The 23038-nt window shown below is 37.5% G+C and overlaps 3 protein-coding genes across 3 annotated transcripts; all 3 read left to right on the top strand.

The window, feature by feature from the left end:
* Positions 1 to 6742: 6742 nt before the first annotated feature.
* On the top strand, positions 6743 to 7801 carry LOC144445272 (uncharacterized protein KIAA1958-like). Its single transcript, XM_078134814.1, has one exon. The coding sequence runs from the start codon at positions 6743 to 6745 to the stop codon at positions 7799 to 7801; it is 1059 nt and encodes a 352-aa protein (XP_077990940.1).
* Positions 7802 to 11720: 3919 nt separating this feature from the next.
* On the top strand, positions 11721 to 13223 carry LOC144445271 (uncharacterized). Its single transcript, XM_078134813.1, has one exon. The coding sequence runs from the start codon at positions 11721 to 11723 to the stop codon at positions 13221 to 13223; it is 1503 nt and encodes a 500-aa protein (XP_077990939.1).
* Positions 13224 to 13252: 29 nt separating this feature from the next.
* On the top strand, positions 13253 to 14803 carry LOC144445269 (uncharacterized). The gene has a single exon (XM_078134812.1). The coding sequence runs from the start codon at positions 13253 to 13255 to the stop codon at positions 14801 to 14803; it is 1551 nt and encodes a 516-aa protein (XP_077990938.1).
* The last annotated feature ends 8235 nt before the right edge of the window (positions 14804 to 23038 follow it).

Raw genomic sequence — 23038 nt, 5'->3', positions numbered from 1 at the left:
ATTGTTCGATGCTCTGAGACATAATGAGGATTATTTCGATGAAGTTACCGTCTACTGGAAATAGACTTCTGTTTGTTGTCAAGGTCTAACAAAATAATTGTTTGGTTCCAGTTACCCGACACAACATGGCTTTTCACTGCCGACCCTAAACGTTTTGTTTATGTATTCGAGAAACAAACAATAAAATCGCAAACATTGTGAAGTCTCACAAAAAATAGTGGATGCGGAGACTGCCATCAACTTAAAAAGACAATATAAAACTGTTCTCCAAATCTATAATGGTTGTACATCTGATAGGAAGAAGTAAACAACACAGAGACATTTTGAAAAACAATGGAAAACCTGAACTAGACACTCACATATAAAAAAAATATAATAAGATAAAAATAAAAAATCGACCAACCCCACCTATTCTAAAATTAAGCGTAATCGGAATCACACAATTTTTGTTAGGTTTAAGCATCTATTCCATCGTTTGTTTTTTAAACACGAAATAATTGTATCCATAGTAGAAATTACGTTGTTAAAACTAATGTGGATAATTCGCTTGCATGGTTTACGATGAATCTATCACATCTATCTGTCGAGAATTATTAACGCTGTTGTTATACAAGAAGTCAAATTAATATATATAAGTAGGTGTGTGATATGCGATCTTGTCAGGACAGGTACAGGTAGTGGTTTGTATTCCATTCCAATGATCAACCATTCACTTACAACCAATAAGTGTACGTGCATGATGTAGTCCGCCAAAAGTTAAAGATTTTAAGCGTTGTCATCAAGAGGTGTCGTTTCAAAAGTTTTGACGAGGTAAATACCTTACTGGATGACTTGACCACAGATTGGTGATACATTGTATTTTGACGTAACGCAACATGACAGTGACATATTTCTTGTGATATCGTACTGATCTTTGCACACACAATAGACCAAAGTCTGATTTCGACGCCATTTGTCCTGCACTTTGAAAAACACCAATACTAGTATCTCTTTGACGTGATTTAAATTATTGGCGTTGTACACTTTGCCTGTAACGAGTTAATTTTTTTCTATATTATAATATTTAATTGCCAGAAGTCAAATGAAAACCAAAATGTTACGTATCAAATAATAAAATATAACAAACTAAAACACAATGGAAATAAATAAAATAAAAAAATAAATAAATAACGAATAATTATACCAAACTCTAAACTTCTGGTTTGATGTCAAAAAGGGGGTATATAACTAGTACTTCAACCGTCAAATATAAAAAGTACTAAAATATATATTTAAACTACAAGTAGCCCATGGAAATAATCGGGATATCTAAATAGTGCATAGTTTTACTTTCCATTTCCTTTCCGATGTTCTTATTTATCAAGAAAACACGGCTTTGATCGTCAATAAATTGCCCTCATCTTTTTTGAAATGTTTATCTTACTTCAATCATCTCTACAGTTGTGATTGACAAGTTTGAAACGTTTTCTTCTTTTTGACGACGAAGATGATATACTATATTATTTTGATTTGTTTCTGAAAATACATATTTTGGCGTGTTATTTTAGGGAATGTTAATGTTTGAAGCCTTCCCATTCCGCGACCGCCATCGTTATGGCAAGGTATACGATGGAAAGGGGTTGAGTACAGATTGGGTACATTTCGAGATCCCTTACCGCTCAGGAATCAATCATTATATCAAATAGGATGTTATAAGATGTATGATGGTATCGGTCCACTCAAAGTTACTAAATTGTCCATAACTATAAACATCTGGTATACAATTTCATATATTAACAAATGAAACGCTGTCAAGAGATTTTGCCAGTTGGCATCAAGCCTATACTCTCCTGGGTTTGGAAATGAAGTCGTTAGTATCAACTTCATTGGGAAGTCTCCACGCCATATTGGTGATATTTTGATGCAATACCATTACATGTCACGTGGTATGATGTGCAATGTTCTCCTAAGCATTCTTCAGACATGAAATATTTAGTAGCAGATATGACACCTGTGCATATAGTATCATACACTAACGAGAATGACTTTGTGAACCCTACCTGCTAAAAACAAACAGCCGAGTTGTTATTTATACTACCGACATATCTACTTGTCAACCAAAGTATGTCGGTCATATTTTTAAAAACCGACTGACCACGTACTCCTAATACATCATTTTGAGTAAACCAATTCCTGCAATTTTACCGGAAGATCATATAACAATATTTTCTATGATTTTTGTGTGACAGGGACAGACATAGGCAGAGACAGACAGACAGACAGACAGACAGACAGACAGACAGATTGAAACAGACAGACAGAGACTAGAGGTCAAGAGAGACAGACACAGTTACAGACAGCAACAGAGAGGAAGGCATACACGTACACAAATGCATTCGCATGGCTGTCACCCAACTCAGCATTGAATAAATGTTGTAGAACTAATTGCGGCGAAGCTGCGAGAAGTTTTTTGATTTACTCGGTATGTAAACGACCGCTCCTGAGGTTTAATTTGGTTCAAATGATGTGCAAAAATTTCGTCCCCCCTTTCAGACCTGGTCCATCAACACTTTCATGGCCCCCTTTGAACCCTCAAATTTTTTCATGGACCCTAATATCTCCCCAGACCCCCCCCCGTAAATTCTGATCCCAGCCTAAATACTGTTTATCATGATCATAGCAGACGCTTGACAGGACTTCTAACACTTACTTACTTGCTGCTGTTTAATGTAGTTCCTACAGGTATATGGATTTATACTGTTCTGAAAGCCTCAATATTCTTAGGTATTTATTTGTTACTATCTGTGCAGTGATTTGACAGAGAATTTAGTTGATAATTTATTGTGACAACAGTTTCCGGGTTCCTATTGGAAACTTTCAGTTAGGTGTATTGATCCACTATTACTTCCGGTGTAATCTGATAGAAACACGCGAGCTATAATATATCTGAAATTTGGTGGTTCTCCCAATGATGCATTGCGGCGCGCACTGACTACGCATGCGCCTTCCATATACTACGTGCAATACGTGCATTCTCCACGCGCTACCGTATCATCGTATATCATTGGCGACATAACATCACCATGCATTGCAATATTGTAACAGTAGGCCTGTTGGCACGATTATCGTAACATTGTAACGAGTATCGAGGCATCACTGTACCTCAAGGAGAAATTGTTACACTATTTGGAAGTTTGATGCACGGCGGTACGCGATACGGACCACTGATGACATAGCGCAGTTTAATTTCCGGGTTGTGGAAGTGTGGTTTTGACATTTATATTTACAATACAATACAATACAATACAATAGATCTTTATTATCCCAGTATGGGCAATTCTTTGCGCGACAGTTAAACGTATAAAAAACTACACAAAATATTAAAATACTGTGACAGGATACATTAAAATAAATACAATAAATACGGCTAAAAATAAGGTACAGTAACATTAAAACATTGAAACAATGGGCTGCTATGCATTCCTGACTTGATTAAGAAAAGATATGGCTGTTGGAATAAATGAATATTTTGTTCTGTTTGTTCTAGTCCTTGGAACCCTAAAGCGCCGTCCTGATGGTAAAATGTCAAACTCTTGGTAAAGGGGGTGCTGACTATTCCTCAGTATGGAATTGGCTTTGTTCAGGACTTGTTTCCTGTACAGTGTGCTAAGGCTAGTTTGTTGAACACCAATAATTTTACTGCAGATATTAACTATTCTACCAAGCTTGTTTTTGTTTTGAACACTCAGATTACCAAACCAACAGATTAGTGAAAAACTTAAAATACTCTCAATAAATGATCTGTAAAAAAGATTTAACATCGTTTTATCAACTTTGAAGAAATTGAGCTTCCTTAAGAAAAATAAACGCTGCTGACCTTTACGTAAAATCATATCAGTGTATATTGTCGATAATTGTTTTTTTACATGTTTTAAAAAGAATATCTACTTTCCTATGTTTGTTGATACAGTAACATTCCTAAATTATCGAGTTGAATTGTCCAAAGACCAACGTACGTTGGTGGAGGGTCTTTGATAAGTTGGCTGATTGAAAATGAACAATATTAATCTAATGGCTATGATGGTTTTTGAAACCAACAACTGCATAGAGTGTTGACTTGCTTTACTTCTCGTCCATGTCAGAGAATTAGTTGTCATTCAATAAAATAAATTTTGATGGTCAATACCCCTGGAAAATGACCCAAATCAAGTGTATCAACCCTGGCCCAGGCAGCCGGTCACAAATGAATCTACCCTGCGCGAGCTTATGGGCTTTGCCTAGTTATGATATTAATCCTCACTGTCGTCCAGCATGATGGCAAGACCGAACACTTTTTTTTAATGTATCACTGCGAGTCAAACTCTGTCTTGTTTAACCACAGGGGACCCAGGAACCGTGACAATTAAACAAAAGAAAAAACAAAACAAAACAAATAAATAAACTATTAAATCAATGACAAATGAACAAACAAACGAACGATGAGTATAGCTTATGGGGACAAAAAAAAATAAGTATTAAAATAAACCAGCAAATAAACAGATACTTGTGGGGTATACTAGATATGTTTTTTGTAATAAAAAAAAAATTGGCTGAGGGCGCAGTCCCAGCTCTGATCGATAAAGTCATGATTACTACAAAATCTTTTGTAGTAACCGTGATAAAGTCAAGTTGATCAGGAATATTTCGAACGGGCCGTTCGTGTACATCTTCATACATTGGCGTTTTAACTCGTACATGATGAAAAGGTCATCAGGATAGCTTTAAACTTTACGAAATGGTTTATTTGGACAATATCTTTTAAGTAACCTCTCTGGGTCTGATGTAGGGTCTAAGCTCTGTAGGCTCTGCGACCTCTGTGACAGTATGGGGTGAGATCCCCGCCAAAGTTAGGTGTTACCTTTATTTCAATATGATTTTATCATTCAGTGGCATTATTTCTTATTTCATCATTCTATCATTGTTATTTCATCATCATTATGTTATTATTATTTCATCATTATTTTATTATTATATATATGGTCATTATTCTATTCTTATTTGGTCATTATTCTATTATTTGGTCATTATTCTATTCTTATTTGGTCATTATTCTATTCTTATTTGGTTATTATTTCATTCTTATGGCATTATTTTATTTGACTCGACTATTATGTCATTTCATTCTTATGCCATTATTATTTGATGATTATTTCATTCTTATTTGGTCATTATTTCATTCTTATTTGGTTGTTTCATTCTTATGACATTATTTTATTTGACTATTATGTCATTATTTTATTCTTATTTGGTTATTTCATTCTTATGCCATTATTATATGACCATTATTCCATTCTTATTTGGCCATTATTTCATTCTTATTCCATTCTTATTTGGTCATTATTTCATTCTTATTTAACCATTATTTCGTTCTTATTTCATTCTTATTTGGTCATTATTTCATTCTTATTTGGCCATTATTTCATTCTTATTCCATTCTTATTTGGTCATTATTTCATTCTTATTTAACCATTATTTCATTCTTATTTCATTCTTATTTGGTCATTATTTCATTCTTATTTTATTCTTATTTGGTCATTATTTCATTCTTATTTCATTCTTATTTGGTCATTATTTCATTCTTATTTAACCATTATTTCATTCTTATTTAACCATTATTTCATTCTTATTTCATTCTTATTTGGTCATGATTTCATTCTTATTCCATTCTTATTTAACCATTATTTCATTCTTATTCCATTCTTATTTGTTCATTATTTCATTCTTATTTAACCATTATTTCATTCTTCCATTCTTATTTAACCATTATTTCATTCTTATTTCATTCTTATTTGGTCATGATTTCATTCTTATTTAACCATTATTTCATTCTTATTTCATTCTTATTTGGTCATTATTTCATTCTTATTTTATTCTTATTTGGTCATTATTTCATTCTTATTTCATTCTTATTTGGTCATTATTTCATTCTTATTTAACCATTATTTCATTCTTATTTAACCATTATTTCATTCTTATTTCATTCTTATTTGGTCATTATTACATATGTACCATTGTGTACGTTTGTGTTCAGTCAAAAATAAAACCGGTATTTTCACTGGTGGCTATGCAAATGAGATAAATTGAGATAAAATAGATCCAAAAGTAAAACCAATTCCTGATGAAAATAAGCAAATAAATGCATTTTTTTAAATGCACATACGTGTCTTTCCTGTTGTTACACACTTTTTGAAAAAATTTTTGTTGGTTCATAATGTATTTCACTATTTTTCTCGACCATCGCAAGTTCTGGGGTATCAAATAACTATGCAAATTAGTGCCTTACCTATCAAATAACTATGCAAATTAAAAGGTATTTTCACTGTTCTTTATGCAAATGAGTAAACAACCTTTCGAACTACTTTATGTTTGTAAACATTGCCGGCGACCACTACACTGTACATGTAATATTATTATATGGAAGATATTTTGGATTCTGAACATTACGATTGGTTTAATTTTAATTATTTTGAACATTCTGAGAGTGAATTTTATTACGGTGATCCAAGCCACACGATTCTGATGTCGGATAAGAAGGAAAATACATGTAATGCAACTATGAAAAAGGCGGAAAACAGTGAAGAGATGGTGTCGTCTGCTGGTGGGGGCCGAAGATATATGCCGGTGTCTGACACTGATGTCGTTGCTGTCGTGAAGGAACAGAAAATAAAAATACCGTTATGACGACTAACAGAGAAGTGGCTGTGTTGAAGATTGGCGTCAGGCTATGACAACAGAAAAAAGAAAGTTGGAAGCAATTCCACCTTGCGATCTTGACCCACTACTGTCAAGATTTTATCTATCAATACGAAAAAAGAACGGCGAAGAATACGAGCCTGATTCGATATCCAGCTACCAAAAATCCATCGACAGATATTTGCGCGACTATAATTATGGGCTGAGTATTATCCGCGATGAAGACTTTGGTAAGAGTCGAGAAGCGTTGGCAGCAAAACGTAAGCAACTGAAAGCGTCTGGGAAGGGAAATTTGCCACTGAAATCCAACCCGATTACCGAAGATCATGAGAAAATACTCCTTGAAGCTGGTCAGCTCTGTGTGAAGTCACCAACTGCCATTCTCAATTCACTATGGCTTACTAACACAAAGTTATTCGGACTGCGTGGTTGTAACGAGCACAGGCAAATGAAATGGGGAGACGTGCAACTCGCTACCGACGGAAAGGGAGAGTACTTGTTGTACAACGAGCGACTGACAAAAACACGTAAGGGAGAACCCGGTAACACGCGCAAATTCGCCCCGAAAGCGTACGCTACTCCAACAAAGCCTGACACATGTCCTGTCAATATCTACAAAGCATTTGTACAACGGAGACCACAGCAAATGAAGTGTGAAGATTATCCATTCTATATCGGTATCGAATACAACAAATCTATTCTACAGAATGGTATTTGGTTCAAAAATCAACCCATTGGAGTGAACAAATTGAATACTATAATGAAGTCAATGGCCAAATCGGCTGGTCTATCGGACAAACTAAGCAACCATAGTGCCAGAAAAGCCTGTGTACAGCGACTACTAGATGCCGGTGTACCACCAAACACAGCTGCACAACTTAGTGGCCACAAAAATCCTGCTAGTCTTAATCGGTATGCTGTCGCCAGTGATGATCAACAACGGCAGATGAGTGATATCTTGACGGGTATACAAAATAAATTTGACCCGAGGCCCGCACCCCCAGCGACTACGGCCACCGATATCGCACCGCAAGTCAACAACGCCCAACGAATGCAGCCGATCGGAGATCGTGCAACAACACATTCCTAAGCACCATCAACCAGCCAGAACGCAGTCAATCAATTCCCACAGTTACCCGGAATGTTTTCAAACACACAGATTAGCGGTGTGGATCGTTCAATTTCACATTTCATGTCGCTGGAAACACCTCTTTGTCTCAAAGTCAAAGTTCTCCAAGTCCTGTCAGTGTCAAACGCCGTAGAGCATCCGTAATCTACTCCGATTCTGATGAAGATTAACTGTTATATTACAATTTACATTTTGAACGATTTTGCTGAATTACTGTTATATACCATGAATAAAACGTTGTTGAATTGTATCTGTTACAAGTTGTGTAGACATCTAATCGTTTTATGAATGAATTGTCGGAAACCATGTCGGAGACTCAAAGTCTTGAACAATCTCTTGTGCTAACATTGATCATTAATCATAAATTCCCCAAACATATGTTGCTATTTACCATTCCCAAAGTATGTGATCATTTCCTGTAGATACACATCGATACGCATCATGTAATCTTGATATATACTTATGATTGAATAAAGTTCTTCAGTAGCTTTCTAGTACCCTAACGTAACGTCTGGTGTGTCCTTCACTCTCTTACGAACCTACCCCCACATAATTTGGTGCCGAGACCAGGATTCGATAGGTTTAAGCATGGATCACGACACACCACCACGACTCGAACGTCAGGGCCAGCCCGTATCTGGTGGTAACGCCGCATCGTTGAAGACATTCAGGGCCGCTCACAGGGGACAAACTTTGAAGCTACTCACGATGGCAGACAAAGCGGTAGAGGACATCGAGTCCAGCGAATCCGAAGATACGAAAAACGACAAACTGTTAGAACTACAAGGGATCATAAATAGTCTACACATGAAAGTTGACTATATGCAGCGATTAGACGAAGATATTCTTGGATCAGCAACCCAAGACGAACTCATGGACCTCATAGTGGAAGCAGACGATTATCTACATGAAAGCAGAATGCAGATTTTGAAACGGGAGAGACTTTTGAACAAGTTTACAACCACGAAACCCTTACCCACTCCACAGACGACAGAACATAGGGGGAAAACGACGCAGCTACCGAAGCTACAACTTCCCACCTTCGAAGGCGATGTTCTCAAATGGACAACCTTTTTCGACTCGTTTAGATCGACCGTCGGCGACGATCCAAACCTGACTCCGGTACAGAAGTTTCAATATCTTAAAGGCCAGTTACGCGAAGAAGCGCTCCGTGCGATCGAGGGACTATCGATGACGGACGCCAACTACGAAAACGCTCTGGACATTCTGACCAAACGATACGGTCAGAAACACAAAATTATATACGCACATATGGCAGCACTGTGGGATTTACAAGCGCCGACAAGAGAAATCTCAAGCATGCAAGACTTCTACGACACGCTCGAGACACACGTGCGCGGTCTCAAAGCACTCGGCAAAAACGAGGATTCGTACGGTGATTTATTAGTGCCGATCGTCATGAGAAAGTTACCTAGCGAAACACGAACACAGATTTCCCGCGACGACGAAGACGAATGGAACTTAACGGACTTACGAACTTCCATACTTCAGGAAGTTGAAGCATTGGAAGACGGTTTACAATCCGATCTATACAATACTACGGACAAACATAATTCGAATGATATGACATCTACGGCAGCATTTCTAACGCATGGAAGGAAACCCCGCGAACCCGCTCGAGAAAAACCGAAATCACCAAAATGCGCATTAATTCTGCAATGGAGGCCATTACCCCAACTACTGTGACGTCATTACTGAACCCGACAAGCGAAAACAGATCGTCGTCCAAAACAGGTTATGCTATTGGTCGTCACGCAGTTAAAGTTTGTACATCTAAATCACGTTGTAAAAAATGCGGTAAGAAACATCATACTTCTATATGTACTGGACCACCTGTTGAAACGAAATCGACTGACTGTGTACAATTTGCAGAAACTGGAAACGATTTCCAGTTCGGTTCCGTGGTGTTGAAGACAGCAGTCGCGCAAGTTCTACATTCATCAAATCAACGCAGACAGACTGCGGCAACAATTCTATTCGATGAAGGCGCTACTCGCTCGTTTATTACCCAAGATTTCGCTGACAAACTTGGCATTGTCGCAACGTCTACGGAGACGTTAAATTTAGCAGTATTCGGCGAAAAGGCACCTCGTTCACGCACTTTCAAAACCACCGACATCGATGTCATCGCGGAAAACGGAAAAACTATTCGACTAAAGACTTTGATCATACCAAAGATCGCAGCACCGTTGCAAAATCAAATGACAAGGAAGATAGGTGAACTGTCTCATCTACACGGACTAAAATTAGCTCACCCTCCATCGAATTGCCCTTCATTCGTAGTTGACATACTCATCTGAGTAGATTTTTACTGGAATTTCGTTGGTGACAAGGTAATTCGGGGACCACCCACAGCGGTATCATCGAAGTTAGGCTATTTACTTTCGGGACCAGTACCTGGACGCGTACGTGGTCATAGAACAGACTCTACATTTCTACTTTTGGATTCATCGGACGAACAACAATCGTTACAGCGTTTCTGGACATTAGAAACACTCGGGATTACGGACAATCCGACTAGTATTAAGGACGAACTGACATTCGAAACTTATCGGGACAATTACATTACGAAACAAGACAACGGATACTCCGCACGGTTACCATGGAAACAGGACCACGCTCCTCTCCCTACAAACTACGAGATCACCGGTAAACGCACACGTAATATGATTCGTCGCCTACAACCGGATATTCGAGACGTATACAATCGCATCATCACTGAACAAGAAAAACGTGGTTTCATAGAACGAGTGGCGATCGATGACGTCACTGTCGGCCACTACATTCCGCATCACCCCGTAAAGATATATAGTGCTCAATCGGAGGTTCAATTGTTTTTATTTTTCGCTTTCGCTACGTAGCGGATGGTAGCGAAGGAAAATGTGATTTTATAAACTGATAACCAAACAAATGCGAAACAAATAAACTGAACTGACCACTCAACATGTGACGCTGTGCGTGATACCCATCAGCAGTGATGTCACTAAACGCATTTACTTGCAACCAATGGCAATAATACATTTGCTCTTTACGAATACGAAAATAGTATGGGGCCCGTTCTGGTCACACTTATGTAGAAATAATAAAACTACTGCTGTAATTAATATTATGCATTCCTTGAATTACTTAAATGTCTTTTGATTAATTTTATGTACCGGTCTTAATTTTATGTAGTCCTGGAATTAATTTCATGTAGTCTAGAATTAATTTATGCCGAATTAATTTTATATATGTGCCGAATTATTTTTATGTATGTGCCGAATTATTTTTATGTATGTCCCGAATTATTTTTATGTATGTGCCGAATTATTTTTATTCATGTCGTCAATTAAGTTTTTGTATGTCCTGAATTAATTTGTGTATGTCACGAATTAAATTTGTGTATGTCCCGAATTGATTTTATGTATGTGCTGGATTACTTTTGTGTATGTGTCAAATTAATTTTGCCCCTACAATCCTTTGCGCAATACGGCCCTCGAAATCAGTTTGCGATTATACTATTACTAGTGTTGCGCCGGACCGGAGTTTAGATAAAACGTAGGGAAAAAGGCGCGAGCGACTGTCGACAGTCTACACAGGGGCGTGTAATATTGCATAGATTGTTGTTTTCCAGGTCTACAGACTAAATATAACAACCTTTTGAATATATATTCCTACCTCTATAGGGAAAGAGATTTATAGTATACGTAGTACTATAGATCGATACATTTGTAGCAGCAAGATTCGTATGATATTTTCCTAAGAAAACGGAAATCTAAGCAATAATACACGCCCCTGTGACCCTTCGCTACGTAGCGGAGAGAAAAAATAAAACCAATTCAACCCCATATCTTGCACTAGATGCGTAAAGAAGGACTCTATGACAACGCCCATTCGTATAGTCTATGACTGTAGCTGCAAGGCACACAGTCAATCACCAAGTTTGAATCAATGTATGGAAGCGGGGCCACCTATGCTAAGCGACCTCGCTGGCATTCTATTACGCTTTCGAGTAAATAATAAAGCGATAAGCAGTGACATCGAAAAGGCATTCTTACACGTTGGATTAGATACCTGCGACCGACAATATACTAAGTTTTTATGGTTGTCTGATGCCAACAATCCGGACAGTGATTTCATGACATATAGATTTAAGTCGGTTCTATTCGGTGCTACTTGCTCGCCATTCATTTTGAATGCTGTTATAAAAACTCATCTGGATAAATGGGATTCGGACACTGCAAACGCAATCAAACAAGATATTTATGTTGACAACGTATTAAGCAGCATAAATGGTGACGCGACAACTTATCTCAACGAGGCGAACATGATTATGAAACAGGCTGGATTCAACCTACGAGAAATATCAACGAATGATACAACACTACGTGACAGAGCTGAAAGCGATGGTATACTACATCCGGAAACGACAGCAAACCTCGTTGGTATGAAATGGAACACAGTTACAGACGAATTAGGATTTAAACGTAACGGTGATATATCGGAATTATTCACTAAACGCGAAATCGTGAAACGCGTCGCATCGCTATACGACCCGCTTGGATATCTATCACCTGTACATGTCAAGGCTAAAATGCTTATACAGGAAATCTGGAAGTTAAACATCGACTGGGACGAATATTTACCCCAAGATATCGTGACTAAATGGCGTGAAATCGATTCGGATCTCAATCAAGCAACGGACATTGTATTGCCAAGACAATACTTCCCAGGTAACAATACTATTAACGATAACGATTACGAATTACACTGTTTTGCCGACGCTAGTATGAAAGGATACGGCTGCGCTGCCTATCTAGTTCGAGGCGGAAAATCATCACTCGTCATGGCAAAAAACCGCGTTGCTCCGATCAAGGAAATCACTTTACCAAGATTGGAATTAATGGCTGCTGTGATTGGAGGAGCTAGACTAACGAAATTCGTACATAATGCACTGGCTAGCAAAGTAAACGTAACTCATTGCACTCTATGGCTGGACAGTCAAATCGTACTTTGTTGGTTACGAAGTGACAAAACTTTACCGTGTTTTGTCAGAAATCGAGTGAATGAAATTCATACAGTATTACCGAACACTACGTTCAAGTATTGTCCAACTCAGGACAACCCAGCTGATCTCCTAACTCGAGGTATCAACGCGAGAAAACTAAACGAATCTGAATTATGGTGGCACGGACCTACTTGGTTAAAGAATGGTGACTGGCCCGTGTCGAGACTAACGACGAACACTATAGTACAAGACCAACAGGAAACTGCTATGGTTGTGAACTCAGCTAAACTCGATACAGTCACGCGAACTTCAGGAATTAACGTGATCATCGACGTCAAACGATTTAGTTCACTAACTAGTGACTCCGCAGAGTAACGGCATTAGTTCTACGCTTCATTGGAAATATGCGAAATTCAGAGAATCGAGTAACCGCAGAATTATCCGCGCAAGAAATTAAGACTGCAGAGAAACTTTGGATTTCTAACATTCAATCGGACTGTTATGGAGATGAAATCAAACTACTCAAATCAAACGAGAGAAAACACGGACAACTTGTGAAACAATTGAAACTGTTCGTAGATACAGATAACATTGTTCGCTGTGGAGGACGTCTCCACAATGCACCACTCACGGAAACTGCGAAGTTTCCTGCGTTGCTACCGAAGTATCATCACTTCACACGTCTCATCGTTCAGTATCATCATCGCCATTCAAAACACATTGGATTACAAGGTACTGTTACAGCGATACGCCAGTACTATTGGATACCCAGCATTCGCGTTACCAGGAAATGTGTTACTTGTAAGTTTGTAATCGGACTATCATATCAAGCACCTATCAAGGCACCGCTACCAGTCTTACGCGTTACTGATCGTCCGGCATTCACGGTAACAGGCGTTGATTTTACAGGCGAACTGTACATTAAACTGTATATTAAACTGGAAGTTGGCAAGGAAGCCAAACGGTATGTTTGTTTATTTACGTGTGCTACAACACGTGGCGTACACTTAGAATTAGTAGATAACATGACAACAAGTGCATTTCTTCGCGCATTTCGTCGATTTGCAGCTCGACGTTCATTACCGAATCGCATGCTGAGTGACAACGCGTCAACATACGAAGCTGCAGCGAAGGAAATTCACGAACTTATGAAGTCTCCATCGGTGAAAGCGTTTCTCGCGAACCACCTCGTACAGTGGGACTTTATACCCAAGAGAGCCCCTTGGTTCGGAGGCTTTTGGGAACGATTAATCGGCATCACAAAACTCTGTCTGAAAAAGGTACTACGACGTGCATACGTATACGAAGATGAACTCAGAACGCTACTCGCTGAAGTAGAGGCCGTCATAAATGATCGACCACTAACCTATGTTTACGGTGACTCCAATGAGCCGCTACCATTGACTCCATCGCAACTTATAGTCGGTCGAAATATAACAACGCTACCATATGACGAAATTGACATCAACGAACTACGCGATCCAAATTATATGACACAACCACTCTTAGAAAACAGATCGCATCGTCTCGCAAAACTCTTGCAACACTTCCACACCCGGTGGATCGAGGAATATTTGACTGCATTGAAAGAACGGGATTTCAATGTCACAAAGGGCTCCACTAAAAATGAAATCAAAGTCGGAGATATCGTACTTGTCCACGACGATCAGAAAAAACGTACGCATTGGAAACTCGCCGTCGTACAAAAACTCAAACCTGGCAACGATGGACTAGTTCGTTCAGCCGAAATCAAGACGGCAAATGGATACAGTAATCGCCCAGTTACTAAACTGTATCCTCTCGAGATTAACAATGACGATACCAGTGAAACCGAATCGACTGAATCAGTAGTCGAGACGTGTGACGCTACAACTCGCTCTCAACGTCCGGTAAGACAGGCAACCAAGAACGCCATGAAGAATATCAAGGAATGGACTAAATTAATATCGGACTGAGTACTGATCAATGCTTAACTTTAATGTAAAGTTTCATAATCAGAATCATTTTAATACTTGATGAACCTTACATTATGATTCTGTTTAATACGATCTTAAGCAGTATGATTACAGAACTCTGACGGACGTAATCAATTACTTCATTATTATGATGTTTATACATGTTGAATTTATGCGTTAGTTTATAGTTTGAAAGAAATCTAAGTTTGTCATAGGTCAACACGAATCGTTTATACTCGCCTAGATGAACAAATAGGATTTCTATACCTAGCTTATTTTAGTAGTTCGATCAATGATTAATTTCAACATTATACTATGTGAATATTAGTTTGTATCCAGCGTATCTTAATTATATTTGATCTTGACATTTTTCGCGGGCCGGAGTAAATGTCGGAAACCATGTCGGAGACTCAAAGTCTTGAACAATCTCTTGTGCTAACATTGATCATTAATCATAAATTCCCCAAACATATGTTGCTATTTACCATTCCCAAAGTATGTGATCATTTCCTGTAGATACACATCGATACGCATCATGTAATCTTGATATATACTTATGATTGAATAAAGTTCTTCAGTAGCTTTCTAGTACCCTAACGTAACGTCTGGTGTGTCCTTCACTCTCTTACGAACCTACCCCCACATGAATTAGTGCGGAGCTTGCGAGAGTAGCTATTGCTAACATGTAATTTGCATATCAATACTTATTGTTGTTGACAACCAATCATCGCTCATAATTCACTTCCCTGGCCTGAATCATGAGCTGGTGACCTGATACATAAATATTCATGCGCATTGTTGTTCGCCTTCCCCCACCGGCTACCTGCATTTTATTGCGTTTTTGGTGTACATATGTAATAATAACAGAACCCCATGGCCTTGCAATGGACGGTAGGGCATACAGAAGTTATTTTCAGTCGTGATTCGGTTTATTCTGCTGTATTTTCACTCGCAATCGCTCGTGAAAATATGCGGCAGAATAAACCGAATCACTCGTGAAAATAACTTCTGTACGCCCTTCCGTCCATTGCGAGGCCATGGGGTTCTGTCATATTATTTCATTCTTATTTCATTCTTATTTGGTCATGATTTCATTCTTATTTAACCATTATTTCATTCTTATTCCATTCTTATTTAACCATTATTTCATTCTTATTTAACCATTATTTAATTATTATTTGGTCATGATTTAATTATTATTTGGTCATGATTTAATTATTATTTGGTCATGATTTCATTCTTATATCATGACTAAATAAGATTGAAATAAGAATGAAATCATGACCAAATAAGAATGAAATCAAACTGAATTCAAATACGGGGATGTTGCCAATAATTAACACATATGAATACTGCCATGAAGATGGTGGAAATTAATTTTTAAATCACTGAAATTTGTAGTCCATGTGCGATGAAAGGTAAATGTTTTAGCTGAATCGAGAGGCTAGGGTCATGTAAATTACATATACTGAGTGTTTATTGTCATTTAAGATTGATTTGGGTGTTTTCTAAGGCTTGAAAAGATTGACAGAGAGAGACCTAGAGTGAACTCTTGTGTTTTTTATAGTGATGAGTACAAAAAACATATCTAGTATACCCCAACGAATATGTTTATTTGCTGGTTTATTTAATAATTTTATTTGTCCCTATACTTGTCGTTCGTTTGCTTGTTCATTTGTCATTTATTTGATAGTTATTTATTTATTTGTTTTGTTTTGTTTTGTTTTGTTTTGTTTTGTTTTGTTTTGTTTTGTTTTGTTTTGTTTTGTTTTGTTTTGTTTTGTTTTGTTTGTCACACGGTTCCTGAGTCCCCTGTGCTCACACAGACTTTAGTGGGAATTTGATGATGCTTACAAATTACACACAAGTACAATGTGTTCCCATACCATAGCTAAATACTTGTATTCAGCGGCGCGATGTGTTTCGAGTTAAATTCAGTCGAAATATCCAAAGATAGTGACATAATTTATATTATAGACCATGTTATGAGAGCCGTTAATTACTTCCGCCATGTTGAAATTCGATTTTGTGAGCAAAAAATGCATAAAAAATTACGATCGCTCGTCATTTCAATCATGGTGCAGATAATGTTCACTGTCATGCTTTCAAAATTGCAGTATAGATAAACAAGGCTTATACACATGTTATGGCAGCAAATTTTGCAGCAATAGCTGCCATTAAACGGGGAATCGATGGACGCCCTAGAGTCTTCCCTTCAATAGAGGGAATTGGTGTCGAAAGGGCTAAAGTACCAAATAAAAAGAACAGTAACTGCCGTAAAAAGTAGACTGATTTATTGAAAAAGAATTGAATTTTTTTTAAATCACACCATTTTAGGCAGACTTTTTGGCCGTATATGTGCAAGTATGTCTTATAGCAACAAAATCACACTCATAGCACCAATGAAATGATGATGTACAAACAGTACATGTATATATTTCAGAGATCAAAACAATGATGGTTAATTAGGCAAGTACATAATCATTCAAGATATTGACATACATGTATATATTTAATATAGTAAACAAGCAACTAAGATACTACCCAAAGCAACAGTTTATGATAGCGTATATTACATGGATACATGTAATAACTGGGCTGGATCAGCATGTGGTATAAACAATCCACGTAAACTTTTACAGTTTTGCTATAATGCCATTGACACTTTTGCTTTTAACAGTATTTAGAAGATGGTCTTTTCTGAGGGACAACTTGCATGTTTTACTGTTTGGTAGTGTCATCTAGCTTCAGTAGCCACAACACTTGCAGAAGTACAGTTCAATGGTCATAAGATGGCTTCAGACGAAGATGAATTGCCAGGTGCTTTATTTGTGTATAGTTCATGGGACAAAACACAGTGTGGACTCACGGCATTCCATTGCAATCTTGTGGAAGACTTTGCACATAGGAAAAAGGGAGTGATGAAAGTTTATGCCACTGTACTTGATGTTACTGATGAGCAAAAAAAAGATGCTGAAAATGCTGGCGTAACACTGATTGCACCAACACCCATTGAAACTTTCTTCTGCACAGACAAGCCAAACATACAGTGGTTGATTGGGCATGAAACTTACTATCCAGACTTTCAACACTTAAGGAAATCTATCAATTATGTAGTTGGCTACACACCCAAAACTGCTGATGCAGCATTCCATATCCGTAGAAGAACATTTGTGGATGCAAGCCTAGTACTGATCAACCATGCGCTAGGAGACTATTCCTGTGTGCCTGCCTCAATGTCATTTGAGCAATTTGAACAGATGATGCAAGTAGTAGCTGAGAGAGCCGATATGCTGTTCTCCATTGGACCAAGTATGCATACCTATCATGAAATTCAGTACCAGGCTTTAGATGACGAGAAACCGCACAAGGAAATAATTCCAAAACTGAGCCCATTTTTCTCAGGAAAAAATGGAAAGTTGAACAACAACATTGACAAACGTGTTCTATTTTCATATCGGAAACTAGAAACAGAAGAAGACATAGAAAGGTGTGAGAAATTAGTTACTGCTGTTGGTGAAGCAACAAATGTCCGTAAGGAAGCATACACACCTGCATCGTCTTGGAGGCTCAATGGTGCTACTAAGGAAATACGTGATAAGGCAAAGACATCTCTTGAAGAGAAGGCAGTATTACATCATGTAGAGACAGTGTTGTATGGTTACACATGCTCAGCAAATGAGTTAAGAAAGCACCTACTGCAGTGCAACCTTTGCTTTGGTACGACATCTCATCTTGAGTACAGCTTTGATGGTTTAGAAGCAATAGCAACTGCAGTTCCACACATTATTGAGGAAGGTTCACAGCCTGCCGAGCTGATAAGGAAATATTTTCCTCACCATAAGAAATGTGTTGTTGGAAAAGATTGTGTGGATTTAAAAAAGAGGATATTAGAAATCTTGGCTGATCTTTCTACAGCATATGACGCTGCAAAAGATCTTAAGAAAGACTACAGTGACAGTGAAGCTGTTGATACAAGTTATGCAAGATTTGCTTCCTCTTTCAAGTGTATTCCAGCTCCTGCAAGATCAAAAGGTATGTTGACAAATTAATACTGCATAGTACATTGTATGCTTGATATCCTACAGTTCAAATATGATCAGACTACAGTCATGTACTAGCATATCTTTAATTTAAGGCATGATCTCACTAGTGTACAGACTTTAAAAAACCCACAGTTTTGAAATGCTTAGCCGCCTTCAGCTAGAATTACAAAAAACAGTCTGTCCATATTTGTTTGTATTTAGACACGTGATATAGTAAATCATGAATGGTGAAATACAATGTATAAGGGATGATTGCACAGTGTTGCACAAGCTCAGTAAACGAACTTCGTGCCTCCCCTAAGACATAAAAAACTGTGTGGTTCCGATTACATTCAATTTTAGAATAGGTGGGGTAGGTAGATTTTTTTTTAATTTTTTCATATGTGAATGTCTAGTTCAGATAGTTATGTTTTCCATTATTTTCCATATGGTCTCGGTTTCTTCTCATCAGATGTACAGCCATCACAGATAGGGGAACAGTTTTATATTTTCTTCCTAAGTTGATGTCAGTTACCGCATCCACTATTTCTCGTGATTTTATTATATTTTTTTTCTTGAATATATAAAACAAAACGTTTAGGTTAGGCATGAAAAACTAAGTGGGGTCGGGTAACCGGAACCAAACAACTTTTTAGCACAACTGAACTGAAGGTTTAGTAGTGCTATAGTCATGTCAAAGTGTCTGCCTGCCTGTCTTTCTGTCTGTCTGCCTGTCTGTCTGTCTGTGTGTGTATGTGTGTGTGTGTGTGTGTGTGTGTGTAAACATAGACCCTCCACCAACAGTTGGTGGAGGGTCTATGGTGTAAACAACTTTAAAGTCAAAAACTGCTGGACCGATTGCTTTGATATTTGGTGGTCATGTTACTTCTGGTGTCTAGTTGGGAAATTGTTCAAATGAAAATGAATGCATCAGAAGTGTTGGTTTTGTGTAAAAGAAAAGTGATTTTTGGTCAAAATTTAAACTAAAAAACTACTGGACAGATTGGCATGAAATTTGATGGGAACATTCTGAGTTGTGAGGAGGTTAAGATTTGTTCATGACATGATGATTCCCCAAGTATTATGCAAATTAGGGCTAAAATGTGTCGTTTTGGTCGAAACCTATAATTCCAAAACTACTCAGCAGATTGGGCTGAAATTTAAGAGGGATGCATCTAGGGGTGTATAGATGAAGACATATTAAGCATATAATGATCTCATCAGTAATATGCAAAGTAGGTGTAAAAATGTTAATTTTAATCTCAAAAAGTACTTGGTCAATGAGACTGAAACATGGTGAGATGTTTCTAGGAGTGTTATTCTGTAGATTTTCTTCAAAATATTTTGAAACAATTGGCCCTAGCAGCCATGACCACGCCCTTAGCAACAACCGAATGGCAGTATATTTTGCTCAAATAACAACATCATCTGGCAAGGAAGTGAAAATGAAAAGAAAATGTATGCAGATATCCCTAGCAGCCATGACCATTCCCATAGCAACAGCCAAATGGTCGTGTATTTCACAAAGATAACAACAGGGATAAATAGACAATTGAACAAACTTTCAAAAATGTATGTAAATTTGTCTAGCAACAAGACCATGCCCATAGCAACAACTAAATAATCACGTATATTGCAAAGATAACAACAGGAATTGAAAGCAAATGAATAAACATTCAAAAAATAAAATGTATGTAAATGTACCTAACAACAAGACCGCCCATAGCAACAGCCAAATGATCACATATATTGCGAATATAACAGGGAATAATAGACAAGTGAATAAACATTCAAAAATGTATGTAAATTTGCCTAGCAAGAAGACCACGCCTATAGCAACAGTCAAATTATCACATATATTGCAAAGATAATATCAGGAATTCATACACAAGTGAACAAAAACATTCAACAGTGTATGCAAATATATCTAACAACAAGACCGCCCATAGCAACAGCCAAATGATCACGTATATCACAAAGATAGCAACATGGTTGGATAGGCAACTGGATAGTCATTAAGCAAATGTCACCTATACACATTTCCATTAAGTGCTGTAGATATATTGGTATCAGAATCATATTGTAATTCATATTCGAGATATGGCCCATGCACATGCATCTACAAAACAAATTTTGGTTAAAGTAGCATATATACCAACAGCCTCCAGCTGGATAAAAACATGTTTTTCTCAAGTAATTGCTGTCATTGTGTCAAAAGCCACAAAGAAAACATTGCTGTCTCTATTTCCATTTCCTGGTCCACTATCCTATCATACTATTATTTGTCACAGGTTAATTTTCTTGCAGAAAGTTAAATTTTAATCTGGAAAGAACAGAACACAACCCAACAATCCCTTCCAATCTGTATTCGAAAGACAATTCTGACGTAACCTTTCATGAAAATTATTGAAACTCACAAGGGATTGAAAAATAAATCTAAAGAAGCATCCCAATCTGATCAATGGGTTAAATCGGATCTGAATCTGAATCCTAAAAATACAATTTTGGCCTGGCCTTGGTTTTGTACCGACTGTTAAAATATTAACGGAAACCTAGTACTGTATATCACATTAGCAGTAAATTTTAATCAACCTATCAACATTTCAATAGTAAATACAGAATCTGTTATTGTTGAAGATGTGATAGTTTTCCAAACTTGTGTTGATTGGAACACCAGACGCTAGGCCTCCCTCCTTCCCTAAATAAACAAAGTTCGTTCATTGACCCTGTTAGCACCAAACAGGCACCACCAAGAGGGGATTATACATTGGGTTCCATCTGCATTCACCCCATATCTCTGGCATGCACCAATCAATTTCAAACAAAGATAACATGCTATATGAGACATATGCATGTCAAATTTGTTTTGCAACTAAATCAAATATGGTTAAAGGGTGGTCATATTTGTTGTATGTGCATTCACCCTCATATATCTGGTACCGATTTCAACCAAACCTTGCACAAATGTAACATACTACAAGTAACATGTATGTGAGACATATGCACATCATTAGCACAACTGAACTATAAGGTTAAGTAGTGAATATGGCATATGGTGCCATGTCTGTCTATCTATCTTTCTTTCTTTCTGTCTCTGTCTGTCTGGCTGTCTGTGTGCCTGCATGAGCATGCGTAAATGCATGTGTTTTTGTGTGTGTGTGTGTGTGTGCGTGCATGCATGTGTGCGTGCGTGTGTGTGGACAACCAGCATCGTATATGGTGGGAATATTACTAGTGGTGTCTAGTTGGGAAATTGTTCAAAGCAAAATGGTCACATCACGTGTGTTTTGGGTAAAAAAATACAAATTTTGGTCATAAAACTTAAACTCAAAAACTTCTCAGCAGATTGTTTTGAAATTTGATGGGAACATTCTAGTAGGGGTGTTTAGATTAAGAATTGTGTATGACATGATGATGTCTAAAATGTGTCTATAATTCCAAAATAATTGAGCAGATGGGGCTGAGATTTGGTGGAAACATTTTTAGGGATGTTTAGATTAAGAATTGTTCATGAGATGATGATCCCATCATTGATATGTAAATTAGGGCTAAAAATGCGTCTTTTTGGTCAAAAGTCTACATTTCCAAAACAACTGAGGAGATTGGACTGACCTTTAGTTGGAGCAATCTTAGGGTTTAGGATTTGTTCATGAATTGATGATCACATCAATAAATTGCAAATTGGGTATAAAAATTTGCCTTTTTGGTCATAAATCTATAATTACAAATTACTGAGCAGATGGGGGCTGAGATTTGGTAGGAATGTTCGTAGGGTTGTTTAAATCAAGAAGTGTTGATGACATGATGATCCATCAGAGATATGCAAATTAGGTACACAAATGTGTCTTTTTGGTCAAAAATCTATCATTGCAAAACTGTTCAGCAGATTTGGATGAAATTTAATGGCTATGGAGATGTGTACATGAAGGTGTATCACAACATGATCAGCCCATCAGCAATATGCAAATTAGGTCTAAAAATCTAAATTAGGTAAATTAGGAAACTTGGTGGGGATATTTCTTTAGGTGTTATTTTGCAGATATTGTTCAAAACATTTTGACAAAATGCCCTAGCAACCGTGCCCATGCCAATAGCAACAGTGAAATGATAATGCATATTACAAAGATAACAGGGATGTATAGCAACAACCAAATACAGTTTTGCTACAATGCCATTGGCACTATCTTTATATCTTGACTTTTTGACTTTG

This window comes from Glandiceps talaboti, chromosome 14 (genome assembly GCF_964340395.1).
Source record: "Glandiceps talaboti chromosome 14, keGlaTala1.1, whole genome shotgun sequence".
Taxonomy (NCBI): domain Eukaryota; kingdom Metazoa; phylum Hemichordata; class Enteropneusta; family Spengelidae; genus Glandiceps; species Glandiceps talaboti.
This window is presented reverse-complemented; position numbering and strand designations above follow the sequence as displayed.